The sequence below is a fragment of the Vanellus vanellus genome (assembly GCF_965231255.1).
Source record: "Vanellus vanellus genome assembly, chromosome: 5".
NCBI lineage: Eukaryota > Metazoa > Chordata > Aves > Charadriiformes > Charadriidae > Vanellus > Vanellus vanellus.
In genome coordinates this window covers 70290297-70307144 of record NC_138910.1, presented here as the reverse complement: position 1 = coordinate 70307144, position 16848 = coordinate 70290297, and the positions used below count along the sequence as shown (strand labels likewise).

At 61.4% G+C, this 16848-nt stretch overlaps 1 protein-coding gene across 3 annotated transcripts; it reads right to left on the bottom strand.

Moving 5' to 3' along the window:
• Nucleotides 1–322: 322 nt before the first annotated feature.
• On the bottom strand, nt 323–16716 carry ATP6V0B (ATPase H+ transporting V0 subunit b). Of its 3 annotated transcripts, XM_082483414.1 has the most exons (8): nt 16599–16716; nt 13423–13471; nt 12856–12939; nt 12334–12411; nt 11644–11713; nt 11257–11308; nt 10629–10819; nt 9922–10243 (listed from the first exon to the last, which is right to left on the bottom strand). In XM_082483414.1, the coding sequence occupies exons 1-8, from the start codon at nt 16663–16665 to the stop codon at nt 10217–10219; spliced, it is 618 nt and encodes a 205-aa protein (XP_082339540.1). In that variant the 5' UTR covers nt 16666–16716; the 3' UTR covers nt 9922–10216. The 3 variants fall into 3 exon arrangements, with proteins under 3 accessions (XP_082339539.1, XP_082339540.1, XP_082339541.1); XM_082483413.1 differs by lacking the exons at nt 9922–10243; nt 10629–10819; nt 11257–11308; ... (2 more) ...; nt 12856–12939; nt 13423–13471 and adding exons at nt 323–1671; nt 1830–1934; nt 2995–3117; ... (1 more) ...; nt 3636–3871; nt 4251–4637; XM_082483415.1 differs by lacking the exon at nt 13423–13471 and having other exon boundaries at nt 16599–16660.
• Between the last annotated feature and the right edge of the window lie 132 nt (nt 16717–16848).

Here is a 16848-nt window from a genome sequence, read left to right as displayed (position 1 = left end):
GGAGAAGGATGGGGACACAGGGACTTGTCTCTGCTGGGAGAGAGCATTGTTCCCAAGGGCAGGAAGGGCAGCAAGTGTCCCACAGCACTGTAAGGGCAGCCCTGGACACCTCACCCTAGCTGGGGATGGGCACCCTGTGGAGCAGGAGCCCCCCAGTGCTGCCCCCCAGCTGGGGGGGCTCTGAAGGCGGGCAGGGGGGGCTCTGCTCCCAGCTGGATGTGGCTTGCAGGGCTGCCCCCCACCGCATCCCACTGGATGCTGAAACTGCCCCATCTTATGGTGAACCCCCCAACCTCACCCTTCCGACTCCACAGACCCTGCAAACTTTTGAAACTTTTATTAAATACAAAAACCCCGGTCTCTGTGACCGAACGCTGCATTCAACGTACGCTCAAAAAAAGGGTCAGACATTCAAATGTACAAAAGTCGCCGGTGCCCCCCCAGCCCCGGCGTGGTGCCCCGCTCCTGGCCCCACTGCTCCCGGCTCCCCGCGGGGTGTGGGGGGTGCCGGGGCTCCCAGTCCCATGGAGGGGCACGGGGCACCCGCCCTGCACGGCCCCGGCCTCTCCTGCTGCAGCCCCCCTGCCCCAGCACTCAAAGGGGGAAGCCAAACAACAGGGAGACCCCAGTGGCCCCCAACCCACCTGTGGGGCACCCGCTGCTAGAGGGAGCTGTGGGGCAGCTGCCCTCCCCCATCTCCCTGCACAAGACCCCCCAAGAGAGGCTGGGGAGGTTCAAATGAGCCCCATCTCCCCCAAAGCGGGGAGGGCAGGTGAGGGCAGGCGCAGGCAGGGGCTGAACACGCACACAGCATCTGCCTTTGGGGAGGGGGGACGGAATACGTCCGCCACTCCCCAGGCCTGGGGAAACTGAGGCACAGCGAGGGGCATTTGCTAACCGGAGGTCTCTGTTTGGCAGAGCTGAGACGGAGCCCGGCTCTAAGCACCAGACTAAAGCAGAGGAAGACAGCGAGCCACGTCGTCGTGCCCAGCAGTGCGGGCAGCACCCGGCTGGGGCGGCAACCTGGTCCTGATCCTGCCTGCTCAGGGGGACCCGGGCTCCTCCCACCCCCAGCTGGGGCAGCAGCAGCTGCAGCGCTGGCCAAGGGGGAAGCCTGCACCCCGCTTCTCGCAGCACTGGTGGGGACACCCCCAGGTCTCCCAGAGCAGCAGAATGTCACCCTCCTCGCCCGGGGTGCAGGCAGGAGCTGGCACGGGCAGGGGGCTCCTCGCCAGGGCTGGGGTTGCCCCCTCCCTCTGTGCCAGGAGCTGCATGTGGGGCAGCCGGGCTCATCCGCCGACACACCGAGTATGGGGCGGGGGGTCCTGCAAACACACTCGCGGGGACATGGGGGGAGAGAGAAATCCTGGGGACTGAGGGGCAGGCGTCTCCGGAAGGCAGCAGAGTAGGCAGAAAACATCCCTGTCCAGTCCTGGCTCTTGAGCCGGGGCAAAACCCGCCATGCCCAGCCAGCCCGGACACAGAGCCGGCTCCCAGCAGCTCTGCCGGCAGCATGAGCGCTAACCCCGGGCCAGGCGGGGGGGTGGCCTGCCAATCTCCACCGTGATGTTGGTGTACATGGGCTGGCGCGAGACCTCCACCAGCCGGTACTGCAGCGAGCTGATCCCATCCCGCTTCATCGTCATTTTGGTGTTCTGAATCTTGGTGAATCTGGTGGAAATGGGAGCGGGATGAGGCGGGAGGGGGCCGAGAAGGATTGCTGTGGTGCCAGACCTCTGCGGGGGTGAGCAAAGCAGAGGAGCCGGCAGCCGGAGGCGGCCCAGCGATTCCCAGCATCCCAGCTGCCCCGGACACTGCAGCTCACTCACCTCTGCGGGTTGGGCTCGTTGTGTTTGTCGCGTTCGTGCTTGATCATGCGGTACCTCCCGATGCGGATGTCGGGCCTCGACACCTTCATGCCATTCAGGGAGATGCTGGGGGACAGGAACGGGGGGGGATCAGTGTGTGGGCACCAGGGTGGGATATTCCCCAGCCCAGAGACCTCTGGGGTTGGCTCCCAGCCCAAATAAACCCGTCCCTGCTTAAACAGGGCTGCACAAAGCCAAGCTGACCAAAGCCAGACCACGGCCAGGCCAGTGCCACGACCGAGGGTGCCGCGTGCCCCACGGCAGAGCGTGCCCAAACACCGCTCCCACCCGGTGACCTCTGTCTCTGCAGGCCGGCAGCTGCAGTCAGCCTGTGCTGTTTACATTCTCCACATGCCAGTGTCCGGCCCTTCCCTCTGGGCCCCCCCCAACATGTTAAGGGCTGCCTGAAGTGCTCCCAGAGTTCCACACGCTGCTTGTTCCCCACCCTGAGCCCACCCTGGATGGAAACCACAACCGCACCGCCATGCCCACGGCATCCGCAAGGGGTGTTTTGCTCAGCCAGCCATTACCAGCTGGTTGTGCACCACCGGCCACACGCTTCCTGTAGGAAAACCTGCAGGAGATGAGGCGGGAGCCATCCGGCTCCGGCACCCAGCGTGGGGTACGTGCAGGGGGGATTCGTCTCCGGTTCTGCACATGGCTGTGCTGCGGCCTGCCGGCTGCCGGCAGAAATGCCTGTTTGGCTGCTGCACGGCTGCCACCGAGACGCTTCCAAGTTTTGCATCCCAGCCCTGGACGCTTCCAAGTTTAGCATCCCGGCCCCAGCCTGGAGTGGAGCCCACAGGCACGTCGCCTCGCTGGCACAGCTCACACCGCGGCGGGAGGGGGCTGGGCCCCACCATGCTGGTGGGGGGTCAGCCACAAGAAAGGCACGTGGGTGCCCCACAGCCCCCCAACACCCTGGGAAGGGCCATTTGAATCTGTGAGGGTCACCAACCCTCAAGTTGGAGGGTAATTGAATCCCTCCCTGCCATGTGGCTTGCCCCATGCATGTCGCCTGGAAAACCGGGAGCCCCAGCGCTGGTGAGGGTGCCGGGTCAGTGCTTGGCAGGGAGACCCCCAGCACACCCCAACCATCTGGCACTGGCGAGGGGTTGGTACCTACCGGTTAAAGATGTCATCGTCCTCTCCTCCCCAGCCCCAATACTCGTTGGGAAAGCCATTGATCTTCAGGAACTGGGACTTGCTCAGCCCAGAGACGCCGCCAAAGTAGCCGGCATAGGGCAGCCTGCAGGGTGACAGGAAATCGGTCGGCCCCCAGGGACAGGCAGGGATGGGGTCAGCCCCATGGGGACCCCCAGGGACAAGCACCAGCCCTCCCCTGCATCACTCGCCCACCCAGGGCTCTGTGGCCTCTTCCATCCAATGTCCACAATTCGAGCCAGCAACCCCACACCTGCCCCAGGTGACCACCAAGATCGGTGGCCTGAGTGTTACCCCAGCCCTGCCCAGGGAAACAACCCAGCCCCACAGAGCACCCACCTGAACCCAAACTTGTCCATGCCAACGGCAAAGTGCCGTGGCTGCTCATAGCAGCGATAGAGGTTGCGGTCGTCCATGGGGATGAGGTCCACGTCGCTGAAGATGAAGCAGTCGTACTCCTCGTCATCCTTGAGGGCCTCCAGGAACCCCACATTGAGCAGCTTGGCCCGGTTGAAGGTGTCCTCACCGAACTGCAGGGCAGAGCTCAGTGATGCCCACCTGCCCACCCTGGCCCTGCCAACCCCTTGTCCCTGCCCCCCTCACCTGGTTGATGATGTAGATGCCATAAGCCACCTTCTGCCGGCGCAAGATAGGGTGTAGGTAGTGCAGCCAGTACTTGAGATGGTGTTCACGGTGCCGGAAGGGGATGAGGATGGCCACCTTCTGCCGAGGCAGGCAGTCCGGGGGAGTGTACTTGCCACCCTGGCGCACGTCAGGGTTCTCCCGCTGCACCCGCTCCATGCTCATGGGAGAGCTGAACTCGATGAGCAGGCGTCCGACTGCAAGAGGGAGGGCAGGGTGATGCCCGCAGGACGGGACACAGTCCGGGTCATGGTCACCCGCTGCTCCCGTCCAGGCAGGTGAGCAAACAGTGAGGGGGACCTGCAAGGGGGACTGGCACTGCCGAGGGCAGAGGATGACCAAAACCTTTCCCAAACAGGGGCAGAGAGACTGAGCAAGCCACTAACAAAACCTGAAGAAACCAGCTGTCCTGGTACCAGTTCCAGGCTTGGGTTTCTCTACTGCTCCACCTCTGAGACTGCCAGGAAGACATGCCCAGGGCCCAGGGGATGAGGATGCCACCCATGGGCGCCCACTCCAGACCCACGCTCAGAGCCAGAGCCCAAGTCCCCTCCGTGCTCACCCTGCACGTCTCACCTAAGCCTGGAGGTGTCTCCTGGCAAGGCTGCAAGGGCTTCTCGGTGGCAGACTGGTTGGTGCTGGGCTTGGCGCTGGGGGACGGGGCCTCAGCACCGGCCGGCCCGTAGCTGGGGACGGTGCCGTTGGGGCGGGAGGAGTTGGAGAAAGGGTGGGCGCGCGAGGCGTTCCTGGCGTTGAAGCGGCTGAAGAAGTCCAGGTGCTGCGCGTAGACATCGAAATAGAGGATCATGATGATGACGAAGTGGAGCAGGCAGAGCAGCAGCACAGCCTTGCAAATCCTTTCCAGGGTCACCCCCAAGAGCAGCCTGGTCATCTTCCGGGCACGGGCAGGCGGACATGTGCGCTCAGCTGGGCAGGGGAGCGGCTCCAGCCACGGTCCTGATCCTGCTGAGACACCCCATGCTCAAGACACCACCAGCCTGAGCCCACAACCCCAGCCCAAATGACACCAGGGCAGCAGGAGCAGTGCAGGCCTGAGGAGGAGGTGATGGGCTCGCAGGTCGGTACGACAGAGAGCACCTCATGAAGATGTTGCGCTCACACCCCTGCTCTGAGGGCACAGCAATGAAGACACGAGAGGTCCCCAGCCCCATACAGCAAGACTTCTCCCCGCTTTCCAAGGCCAAGACCAAGCCAGACCCACTCCCCGTCCCAGTCTCCCCCGCAGCAGGAGACGGCGATACCCTGACGGGTGCCACAAAGAGCCTCTGTGGAGGCTGGGCCCTTGGAGAAGGTCATGCTCTCCAAAACGCAGCCAGCCTGGGGTGTCCCAAGGGCATCACGGGTGTCCCCACCAGCCACCCATTTCTGAGGCACCTCATTTCCCTGTTCCCCGTCGTAACCCCCCCCCCCAGCAGCATTGCACCCCAGCAGCGGCACCAAAGCAGGGCCAGCAGCGAGCGCCATGCTGGCAGGGGCCCTCCTCAGGGTGCCCAGTGGGGCGAGCAGCTGCACGGCAGACACCGAGCCGAGCGTGATGTCCCGGCACTCAGGGCGGGGGTCCCTGCCACGTCCAGGGGAGTCCAGCTTACAGCCAGCGGCGCAGGTCCTCTCTCCTTCTGCTGCCGGTGGCGAGGCCCCCTGGGACACTGGGAGCTGCCGGGAGCCAGGGTCCCCTTATCTCCCACATGACACCTGGAGCTGGGCCAGAGCCCTGCCGGGAAGGCAGCCGGGAGAGTCACCGGAGAGCCCCGGCCGAGCCAAACCGTCTGGCTCTTCCCAGCCTCGCCACTGCCGGGGCTCAGGCCACAGCACGGCCATGCACCCCAGTTCCTGCCCTGGTCCCTGTCCCAATCCCTGCTCTCAGGGAAGCTGCTAGGACAGGGCAAGGCAACCACAAGGGACAGGCACAGGGGTCCACAAGGCCCTGAGGACCCTGGGACAGGCCAGTGCCGCTGTAGGGACCCCGAGGAGACGCCGGCAGGCGGGGAGTTGCGGCAGGACCCCCCGGCAGGAGCGCAGCTAGGACCCGAGGGTGCTGGCAACCGTCCCAGGGCCTGGGCCAGCCCACCGGCAGCTGCCAGCCCTGGCCAGTGGGGCCCCCCGGGGAGCCACAGGGCACCGAGCCGGCAGTGACCGCAGCACCAGCTGGGAGCAGGGATCGGAGCCGAGGTGCAAAGCAGGACCCCCTGCCCAACCCAGCTCCGGCTGCCCCCTCCCAGCCACAGGGCTGACCCCAGCAGGCAGTGGCATGCTGGCAGAAGCCCATCCCAGGCAAGGAGGTGCTGGAAAAGGCTCCAAGCCCCATGCCCCACCTCTGTCCACCCTCTCCATAGGATGCCAAGCGGGGTCCCCGTGGGCAGGGGTCTCCTGGCACACTCCAGCACCCCATCCCCTCATCCAGGTTTTTTCTAGAAAGTCACCGTCTGGAGAAAAGCCGGGTTTGCCATTATCTGCCAAACCTTCTTATGGTCACGGCGCCCTGTGACCGTGCACAGCCCTTGATGTAGGGACCTGCCTGCCCCCAGTGCCTGCCAGAAACCCTCCCCAAAAACCACAGCCCTCGCAGCAGGCAGCACATGGAGCGGTGGCATCTCGACAGCCAGGCGAGGAGGCGCTAGGGAAAAACTGGGAGCGGGTTTGGGGGACCCTTTAGCAGGGTGGTCCATGAGGCAAACAGAGCCCGATTTTTAATAGGAACAAAAGCAAAGCACTCCATCGAACAGCAGCCATAGGATGCCACGAGCATGAGTGGGCTTAAAAACACCCACTAAGCCGGGGGCTATGAAATATGATGTTATCCCCCCCTACATCGCAGCATCTTCGCAAGGTACGAGAGGCCAAAAGCAGCCTGTGATTGGGGAGCTGGTCCCCAGGGATTCACCGTGGTGTGGTGCACGCCATGGGGCTGGTGATGCTCGTTTTGCAGGGGATGCTTATCCCCATGGGCTCCATCCTTCTTCCCACAGGACACTAGAGGCATGGGGGAAGCCGAAGGCCCCGGGGCCACCAAAGGTCTCCCCCCACGCCTCCCTTTTCCCGGCCAAAAGCGGAGCAAAGGGGTACGTTCAGCACAACCAACACCCCCCCTAATTTTTCCCAGCCCTCGACACACACAAAAACTTACTAAAAAACGAGAAACAACGTCAAAAAGAGGCCTTTTCCCGAGTCGGGGCGGTGCCACCCATAAGTCACCGGAATCGCATCCCCCCGGGTCGCATCCCGGGCCTCCCCCCTACCCGTTCAGGCCTGTCCGCGCCGCTCCACTCACCGCGGCCTCGGGGCTGCCGCGCCGCCCCGGCGCCGGTCAGCGGCCCCCGCCGCCTCCTCCTCCTCCTCCTCTTCCTCCTCCAGCCCCGGCCGCCGGCCCGCGGGCTCCCATGCCCGGGGCTGCGGGGGGGCCCAACCGGCCGGGCCGCCGCACCACCGAGAGCCGCAGGGAGACGGGGCCGCGCCCGCACGCCGGCTCCGCCCGCCGCCGCCGCCGCACCGGGCGGGGCCGCCGCCACCGACCGCCCCGCGCTCCCGGGACCGTGCTGCCGCCGGGCGAGGGCAGCTCCTCCGGGACCGGGACCCCACGGACGCAAAACCCCACGGATGGTGACACACACCCCGCCCCGGGATGCTCCCCGCTCCGCCCCGAGATGCTCAGCTCTCGGCCCCAAGCCCGGCACCGGGGACCCTCCGCGCAACACCCCCCCACCCCCCACCCGGGACACAGGGACGGGGTCTCTCGGTGTTTCTTTCTCCCCTCCTTCCCGCTGCATTTTTGGCAGCGTGGGAGGCAGCGCTTTCACCCACCCAGGGCGACTCCGGTGCTGGCTCAGCGCCCATCGCAACCTATTTGTGTATCCTTTCTCCCCCACCCCCCCTTACATGTTTCTCGGTGTTTCCTAGCAATGAATTTCACTCTCCCTACCACAACAGCACCACCAAAAGATCTTCGGCTGGTCCCACCGAGAGTTTGGCCCACCACAAGTAATTTTTGTGTCGTCTGCTGCCTTTCCCTTCTTGCCAGCCCCCCTCCCTCTGGCGTTTGTGCCTGTTTTGAGAAGCCCCTGTCCCTCGTCGTGCCCTGTGCCCGGCCACTCACCCGAGTGAGGGCTTTCCCACTGCCCAGCAGCAGCTCACTTCAGAAGACAACCTTACAGCAGAGATCAAAGCAGCACCCAACCAGCCCGGCCCTGCTCCACCCCTGCTCCACCCCTACAAGCAAACCTGCCTGAAAGCTATCCAACTTCTGCCGCTGGCTCTTGGTTTGGCTCTTTGGCTTGTGGCATTTCCCCCAAGAGTACTTACACACGGTCACCATATCAACTCCCGCTGCTGCTGCTCCTAAATGAGGTGCAGTGCAAGATGCTGGAGCCCCACTTTAGCTTTTTCTCCATGCTTGAGCATCAGGTATTTAGCACACGCAAGGGCAAAACCCGAGAACCTAAGTGCACGCAGCCAGAAAAAGGGAGTGTAGGGCATGCTCATCTCATCACCGCCGGCTGCAGGAGGGGGGCCATGGGCCACCCACACTACTGCAGGACCAGCCCTGGTGGGTCTCGTGTCCTCACAAGGGGCCCGTGGGCAAGTTCAGAGCCCATTTCCCTGCCGAAGCCATGATACACACAGGTGGGATTTGGAGGGTAGAAAAGCACCTTTGTAGGGGGAGATTTCTGACGGTGGATGGATTTCTATCGAGCCAAGGCAGGGCAGGGCAGGGCGAGACCTCTCGCTGAAAGACAAGTGGGCGAATCTTTCAAGACAGTTGTTAACCAGGAAGATGATTAACCCACAGGGCAGCTTCTCTACTACCTGTGCAGGCTCTCCAACCTCAGGCATCTCCTTTCTGAAGACAGCCCCACCAGTTCAGCATGGGTCTGACAGGATGGCCCTGCAGCTCCCAGGGGCTTCAAACATCACTGGCCCACAGCAGTGGCAATGTCAGGGGATGGGGGTACAGCCCTCACACAGGATGGGCAAAACTTCTGCCCGCACCAGACACCCTTTATTCTGAGCAGGCAGGGCCCAGCTTGTGTCCCTGCCGCTACATGGGGTGCATGGAGCCTCTGTGCCTCCAGCCCCAAAGTAGCCAGCACAGCTGGCAGGAGCAGTGGCTTGGTTTGCCCCAGAAGTCTTCTCATGCCCCAGGCTGAGACACTGCTGTCCTAAAACACACAGGACAATGAGGAGCAGAGCTGGGAAACTAGCAGAACTTGGAGAGGCTGTGCAGAGGCACCTGCCCTAGTCTCAAGGGCAAAAAATGAGCAGGCATAAACGCTTCCCCGACTGCAGCAGCCCCACTGCTACCCCAGCCTGTTGCATCCAGGTGGAAAGAGAGAAGGGCAGCTCCAGGCGTGCATCTGCTCTGACGCGGCACTAACAGCACCAGGGGATCAATGCTTCCCCTACAAAGGTGTACTGGGCAGTGCAGCAGGATGAGGGCCTTGTGCTGGATACAGCAGACTGCAGAAACATCAGCTCCAGGCTCTCTGCAGAGCAGAGGCAGGACCTTGTTCTTCCCTCAAGCAACAGAAGAGCTGCAGGCCCAGCTCTCCACGGCAGGCTTCTCCAGGCTGTATTCACCACACCCAGGGAGAGGGGAGCAGAGCCAGCACAAAGCGTCCCCACCCCTGGGAGCTCTGCCAGGGCCCCCTGGGACGGAGGGCCATTGCAGACTGGAGAGCCCAGGCACCCAGCAAGCACCTGCCCAGGCAGCAGCACTCAGCCAACACTCACATGAGAGAGCTGCTGGCTGGAGGACAGCCTTAGAAGCAGCAAAAAGCTTTGCTCCTCTGCCCTTCTGGTGCTCCCCAGCTGCACAATGGGGCTACGGACACTGTGTACGCTCCCTCTGCGCTAAACTACCTGGATGGGAGCCGAAAGGCCCAAACCAGCTTGTGCCTGTGCCTCCAGCATGCCTCACATGGGGCAGTGCCAGGGCTGGTAGGAGCCTGGCAGAGGCAGCATGGAGCTGCCTGCTCCAGCAGCCTCCTACTTGCTCTGGGCAGCTAAGCAGAGCTCCGTGTTCCCACAGCCCAGAGAGGGCGGCCTCTTGCAGGCTGAGCAGGCAGCAGGATAAACCCCACACAGGGAGGACACTACCAGGGTCCTGGAGCCAGGCAGGGACTTTGCCAGAGGCACAGAGGGGAATCTCCAAGCAGGGGCTCAGCCCAAATCGGCACTTGCTCTCTGCAAGCCTCCCCAGCACGCGCAGGGCAGAGGAAGAGCTGCATCCTTGGACAAGAACCATATTTATTTCACGGACACAGAATTGCACTGGTGGTTGATTCTACACACACCGGGGACACGCAGCAGCAGGGCCCCATGGGCTGGGCCAGGATGCTGGGGGCAGAATTCACACAGAGAAATTTGTTTCTTCTGAGGGGCCAATCGATCGGCAGGATGGGGCTCTACACAGCCGGGGTCCCGCTCCTGCCGCCGGGCAGCTCCCGCCCCAGACAAGGATAGAAACATTAAATAAATATATACAGCACCTCTTGGGGCGGGCTGGAACAGGCTGGGTGGGACAGGGCTCAGTTGCCCATTTTTACTTTAGATGTCTAGAAAGAAAGAAGAGAGGTTAGGCTGTGCCCCACAAACCCCAGCCCAGCACCCCAGTACCACCCAGGTACCCCGGGACCATCCAGAAGCTGCAGACAGCTTATCAGCCCCACCAGTAAGAGATGAGCATCACACAGGGTGCACCCAAGGTGACACCCTCGGTGACAGTTGCTCAGAGGGGCCATCAAAAGAGTTCTCACTGCTGCACATAGGCACAGTATGCTGTGGGGAGAGCTGTGCCACCCCAGACCTTGTGAGCAACCTCCCTGTCCCAATGCAGAGGATTGTGCTGGAGCCCAGGTGTGTCTCCCTGGAGCTGAAGAGCACCCGGGGTGACAGGCACCTTGTGCTCACATAAACCTGATGGCGTCAGTAGGTGAGTACCTGCAAGATAGCAACGATGACCCCAAACAGCCCTATGGCACTGCCAAAGATCTCCACGATGAGGATCTTGACGAAGAGGCTGGCGTTCTGCGCATCAGCCAGGGCAGCCCCGCTGCCCACGATGCCCACACAGACCCCACAGAAGAGATTGCACAATCCCACGGTCAGGCCAGCCCCAAACATGGAGAAACCTGTGAGAGAGGAACACTGCAAGAGCAGGGGGTAACTCCCTTCCACCCCCACTCATGGCACACTGCAGCAGCTCTGCCTCGAGGTGACAGAAGACCCAGAGCTACGAAGTACCAGCAGCGTCCCCCTGTTTGGGGAGCAGGACTGCTCCAGGGTGTGCTTGGGCTCCCGCAGCACCAGGCCAGCAGGTGACAGCACAGTGCTGCTACTGGGCAGCACAGCCCAGCTGGGTGCAGTAGGACACCAAGAGGTAACTAAAACGCTGCTTTTTGGCAGAAGAGTCTCACGTCCTTCAGACACCTGCAGCAGGCCATGGGCCAAGTGAGCCGGGCCCTGCAGTCCCATTCTTTACAGGCCAAGGCAGAGGGAACAGCAGGAGGTGGCAGTCAGGGTGTGGCAATGCTCACAGCAACAGCACTAGGGACTGAGCAGTTCTTACCTGCGTGGTAGTTCCTGGCTCCAATTGCCTCTGGGGTAACTGCAGAGAAAGGCTGAGAGAAAGCACAGACCGTGGGTTACTGGCAAGTCCGTGGTCTCCAGAAGAAGTACCTGTCCCCCGTATGGCATAAGGCAGCCATGTTGTGGCCAGAGCTGGTCCCTGACTCCATGTCCCTGGGTAGCTTCACAATATCTGCCTTGTGCATGCTCCCCCAGCCCATGGACAAGGGCCACCACACAGGCCACCAGCCCAGGGGCTCCCAGAGCCACAGTGTCCAAAGTCCCCAGAGGGCCACCGCTCACAATGCTGTCCCATGCCCAGCTGCCCATCCCCACTGTGGCCCTGAGGCCAGCTCAGGGCTGGCAGGCAGCCCAGGTCCTCCCATACCTCAGCCATGTTACTGATGACAATTGCCATGATGATCCCGTAGATGGCCACAGCCTCGCAGAAAATGATGCTGTGGAGAAAGGCAAAGTCTGAGTAGAGCATCCCAGTCAGTCTGAGCACAGCGTCCTAGGCTCTGCCCCATCCCAAGCAGCCCCCACCAATTTGTGCCAGGCCAGCCAGCAGCCAGACCCTTCCACAGCCATATCTGAGCCTGCCCCACAGCTGAAAAGGGCAGAAAAGCAGCTCAGCCTACACACTGCTTTCCTCTCAAACAAGGGAGAGCTGCCAAGGACAAAGGCCAGGTACTGGTTGTGCTGTGCTGCCCAAGGAAGCTGTGACGACCCTGTGGGAAGCAGGCCCAGAGAGCCCTGCCCTCCGCCAGCCCCCTTTGCTCCTCTGGGGAAGGGCTGTGTGAGGTCTGGCCAGGGGAACCCTCGCCAGGGGCAGGAAGTGTGATCTCAGGGTGTTTGTTTTGAACACACTGGGCTCATTCACTGCATGATATCACACAGTGACTCTTCAAAGCAGCACTCTGGCTCCTTTAGGGCTCTTTGTTTTGAAAGCAAACAGCTCAGCAAGGAACGGTCTCTCAGCAGCACCCAGCTACAATTAGTACAGGAGCCTCTGCACCAGGCTGGGACCTGCCCCACTCAGGCACGGCATGAGCATGAACCCCAGGTCTGGGCTTACCTGACCAAGTTCTTGGTTTTGATCCGAGGGGCCTTGACTCCACCACCGATAATGCTGGAGCCTGTGATGTAAATCCCCCTGTGGCAGACAAGGGTGGTTGGTGGAGGGTCTGGCACTCGCTGAAGGATTCAATAGGGAAACCAGGATCTTCCAGCTGAGCAAAGAATCGGGCATGCAGCTGGGGTACAATGCAGACTCCGTCTGTCCACCCCCAGGGTACAAGTGGTCCCAAGCTCCACCACCTACACCAGCAGAACTGCTGGGTCACAAAAGCCACCACTGCACGGCATGGGCTCAGGGACACACCTTCCAGAGAGCCAGGGACACCCCTGTTGCTCCACTGCCATTGCAGCCCATGAGGTGGTCTGCCCAGCAACCTGGCTCCATTGCTGCAGTGACCCACCCAGCCCCACTCCTGCATGTATACACTGTTCTACCCTGTGCTGCCATGGGAAATCACAGCACATAAGCAACTACCGAGGTGGGACAGCAGGAGCCTGCTGAAGAACCAGCCACACTCACCAAGCAGCTCCCACCACAGACAGGGAGATGGCCAGGCCAATGCCCAGGTTGGACCACATGAAGGGTGAGGTCTCCGTCAGGAACCTGGAGAGGAAGAGGTGCCCTGAGTTAGCACACAGGCTGAGCTCCTCTAGACATGATGTACAGCCCCACAACAGGTACCCCCCACCCCATCATAAAGACTGAGATGGGCTGGGCACTGCCAGACAGTAAGACATGAGCTTTTCTCTGCCAGCCAGCTACCAAGGACCCTCGTTCACATGGACCAAGACCTTCCTCCCAAACCCTCACTGTGAAGGGCAAGCCTGGGCTGTGAGGCTGCTGGGACAGAGGTGGGAAGGACAGTGATGGCTTCACAATGACCCTACATGGAGCCAGCCACACATACACACGGGCTGCATCTATCCCAACAAGAGCACTGTAGCTCTTGTTCCCCTGAGATGCAGTGACCACTGCCCATCGCCCAAAAGCAAGTGCTGTTCCTTGCCAGGCACTGCCAACACCAACCACCTCCTCACACAGCCCTGTGCTCGGTGGGGAGGATGACGATATTTACAGGGAACTCACCAGGCCACATCGAAGCGGAAGCCCAGGTCAAATATTGTGTAGCAGATCCCTGGAAAGCAAGAGTGACATGGGAACCTTCAGACAGGCACCAGCTACTAGTCTAGTGCTGCTGTTTCCTCCTTCATCTGTGGAGCCATGGGGCAGAGGTCCAGGAGCACACCACAGTATGCAGGAAGGTTACTGTGAAGACTGGCTCAGGCATGCAGGGCTGTGGGGCAGGGTGCCCTGCCAAATTCCAGCCCCAGCGACCCCAGCACTCCCATATCAGCACAGGACAGAGGCAGCCTGAACCCGTGATACTCCCAGACCCCATCCCCGTCATCAACAAGGATTGCTGTGGTTGTCACACCCATTTTCTGCCCCTTGACCCTGCTGAGCACCCACAGGCCACGCTGGGCTGAAGGGAGCCCTGTGCCCCAGCACAGTCTCCATCTGCATCACCCAACGGCTTAGCCCCGCTGGAGAGCTATGGCACCAGGTGACCAGTGACCAGCCATGAGCTCTTCTCTCTCACACAGGAGGCAAGAGATGTGAGGCTGTGCCCTCACTGACCATCACATGCTGCTCCATCACCATCCCACCAGGGTCTGTGCCATTTCCCAGGAGCCCATCAACACCAGAAGCTGCAGCTGCCCCCTAGCACCCCCCTTTTCAAGGCTGTGGATGTTCAAGATGCGCCTGCTGTCTTCAGTGTTTCCCCCAAAGTTAGTCATTTCCAGAGAAATTTGTACTCCAACACAGGCAGGAGACGCCAAAGAGCAGCCCTGAGAAATCCAGAAGAGCCCTTCCTTTTCAGGGAGGAATTACAAGGGCAGCTTGCCCTGCTGTACCCCAAGTGCTGCTCTCCCATGCTGAATCACAGCCAGGAGTCACACCCAGCAGCCCAAGCAGATGCAGAGGTGCTCGCACCAAACCCCTGCCTTGCTCTGAGCTTGTGAGCAGGAAATACAGCTGCAGACCAGAAGAGACATCCGCTCTTTGCATGACTTGCAGTGCGCAGCTGGAAAAGAGAAAGACCTGGCCCTAAGGAACAGATAAGCACAGGCAGTGTGGCACTGTCTGCTCCACACCAGATAAAGAGGGTGATGGGACAGCTCTTTACCATTGCTGACTAGAGCCAGAGGCTGTGTGACACCGACCCCAGATACGTCTCGAAAAAGAGGAAACAGGAGACTTCTAAAATGCTTAAAAGCAGCAAAGAGGCCATTGCATGTGTCCTGCTGCTACCTTCCGCCCAGAGTCACAGCCTAGAGGCCAGGGTGACAGCAAGCCAGCAATGTGCTTAGTAGCAGGGGCAGGACCACGTGCCCCAGGTTGGAAGAGCCTTTCCCTGCCCACAGCCAAGACCTGATGACAACTCATCCCATGGGAGAACCTCAGTGCTGCAGTGCAGGGAGACCTGCCAGCCTCACAGCAGGGATGTCCCCATCATCCCTGGGTGCTAAACCCCTCCACATGTAACTTAGGGCTCAGGACACCATGCACCAGGAGGACTTACAAGCACTGCTAGGCGAGCAGCCCCCAAAACGGGAAGCAGTAATGCTGGTCACTCCTCCCGCCCACAGAATTTTGGTGTCCCCCTCCCATGCAGCAACACACACAAATGAGGAACTGTGCCACCATGGCCAAGGAGCATGGCGGGAGGCCACATCCCAGCCCGCATGCTCGTCGACCTTCAGGGATGATCTATAGTGCTGGGCCCAGCCGGTCTGTAACTTGTGTTTTGGTTTTGCTGCTTGGCTGGCTGAGCAGGAACTGAACCCAGCCAGCCTCAGCTGCCCCCGCTCCCCAGGAGTGGTAAAGAAGAGCTACAACCAGCTTAGGGCAGATCCACCAGGCACCTTCCATCTCTTCAAGAGCAGGTGTAGCCTTGGATTCATATACAAGAGAAACAGGGTAAAGGATGCTTTCCCGTGAACTCTAGGTCCCAGCCCTGCAGCCAGAAGGATGGAAAGGAGCCGGGGCAGCAAGAACGCAGCACCAAAGCAGGGCTCAGGACACGAATGGAAAGCACAAAGAGGCACCACTGCCAACACTGCACAGAGCGAGACTGCTTCCTGTTCGCTCCATCCCTGAAAAGGGATTGCAACAGGGCAGGGGAAGTTAAAAGCATCTGGGTTCAGCTTGCTGACATTTTCCGACAGTCTCAAGTTTGCAGTGTGCGTCCGAGCTGGTGCGATGCACATGATTCAGAGAGCCCAGGAAGGCAGCCCTGGGGCCAGCACTGGGTTCACCAGGCCCTGGAAACACGAGGGAGTGAGACACCCTCAGCTTCTGACTCTGTCTTTCCCCTCACACAAACACTGAGGCAGGAGCCAAGGTCTCCCCAGCCTCTGCCTGGCTCGTGGTCACTTCACTCTGCGCCAAAAGAGGAAATAATAACCAGCAACTCCAGCATAAAATCTTCCCAGTACCCCTTGGATTCATCCCCTTCCCAGGAAGCATTAAATCCATCCTCAGTGCCATGGAGTCCAACGCCATCGGCAGCAGAGCCTGGGCTGCCACAAGCTGCAACACAGCCATACACCAGCTCCTCATCCACCTGTACAAACTTGCACATTTCCTTATGCTGCCACAGCTTGGCAAAGCAGGAGAGCGATCTTTGTCTAGGAGACATCAACTGTCACCCTGAAAAAACAGGCACCTGCCTTTACCTCCCCTGGTCTGACAGATCCAAACACAACCCTTGACGGCCACCAGCACCCTTCTGTACTCGTGCACACACACATAACCAATCAACCGCCCAGGCCGGACAGGCTCAGAGCGCCGAAAACTGTGTATCCAACGGCAGCTGACAGTTACACGGCACTGCTGAGGGCCCGAGCCCCCCGAGGGAGCAGCTCAAAGCGCCCAGGGGGTGATATCCAGGCTGAGGAGCGCCACAGCAGCTCCCGGTGCCGTGGACGGGTCATGGGCCAGCCCGCCCTGCCGCCTCTGCCCGAGAGCAGCTCGGCCACCGGGGGACTGACAACGTCGCACCCCTTCGACCGCCACCTTCCTTTTCCGCGCCACAGCGAACCCAGCCCCTCTCCGGCAAGGCAGCAGCCAGCACGGACACCAGCCCGAACTACAGTCTCTCCTCACGCCCAAGAGCCCCCTCCCGCCTCACGGCCCAGCCCCACAGCCCCCCCCCCCGCCCGCCCCACAGCCTCTCTGCCCCCCGTCCCGGCGCTGACCAACGCCCAGCAGCGTAGTCCAGAAGGCGAGGCCGAGCCCCGAGTACAGCAGGGCGAGCCCCGTCATGGCGGCGGCGGCGGCGCTGGACGGAGCGGAACGGTCCAGCCGGGAGCGAGCGCGTCACCTGACCCGCGCGGGACACGTGAGCGGAACCGCAGCGCCCGAGCGGAAAGCGCGTGACGCCACCGCGCCCTCTTATTGGCTGCCCGGCCTAACAGCTGCGAGAGAACTACATCGACCAGAATGCAT

What these genes read in the sequence shown, in the direction of transcription:
- ATP6V0B (XM_082483413.1), bottom strand. Translation starts at nt 16,665, where the DNA reads ATGACGGGGCTCGCCCTGCTGTACTCGGGGCTCGGCCTCGCCTTCTGG. An exon ending in GACTACGCTGCTGGGCGTTG is followed by an intron (nt 4,638 to 16,598) that starts GTCAGCGCCGGG and finishes GTGTCTCAGCAG; the next exon opens with GATCAGGACCGTGGCTGGAG. An exon ending in GGAGACACCTCCAGGCTTAG is followed by an intron (nt 3,872 to 4,250) that starts GTGAGACGTGCA and finishes TCCCTCTTGCAG; the next exon opens with TCGGACGCCTGCTCATCGAG.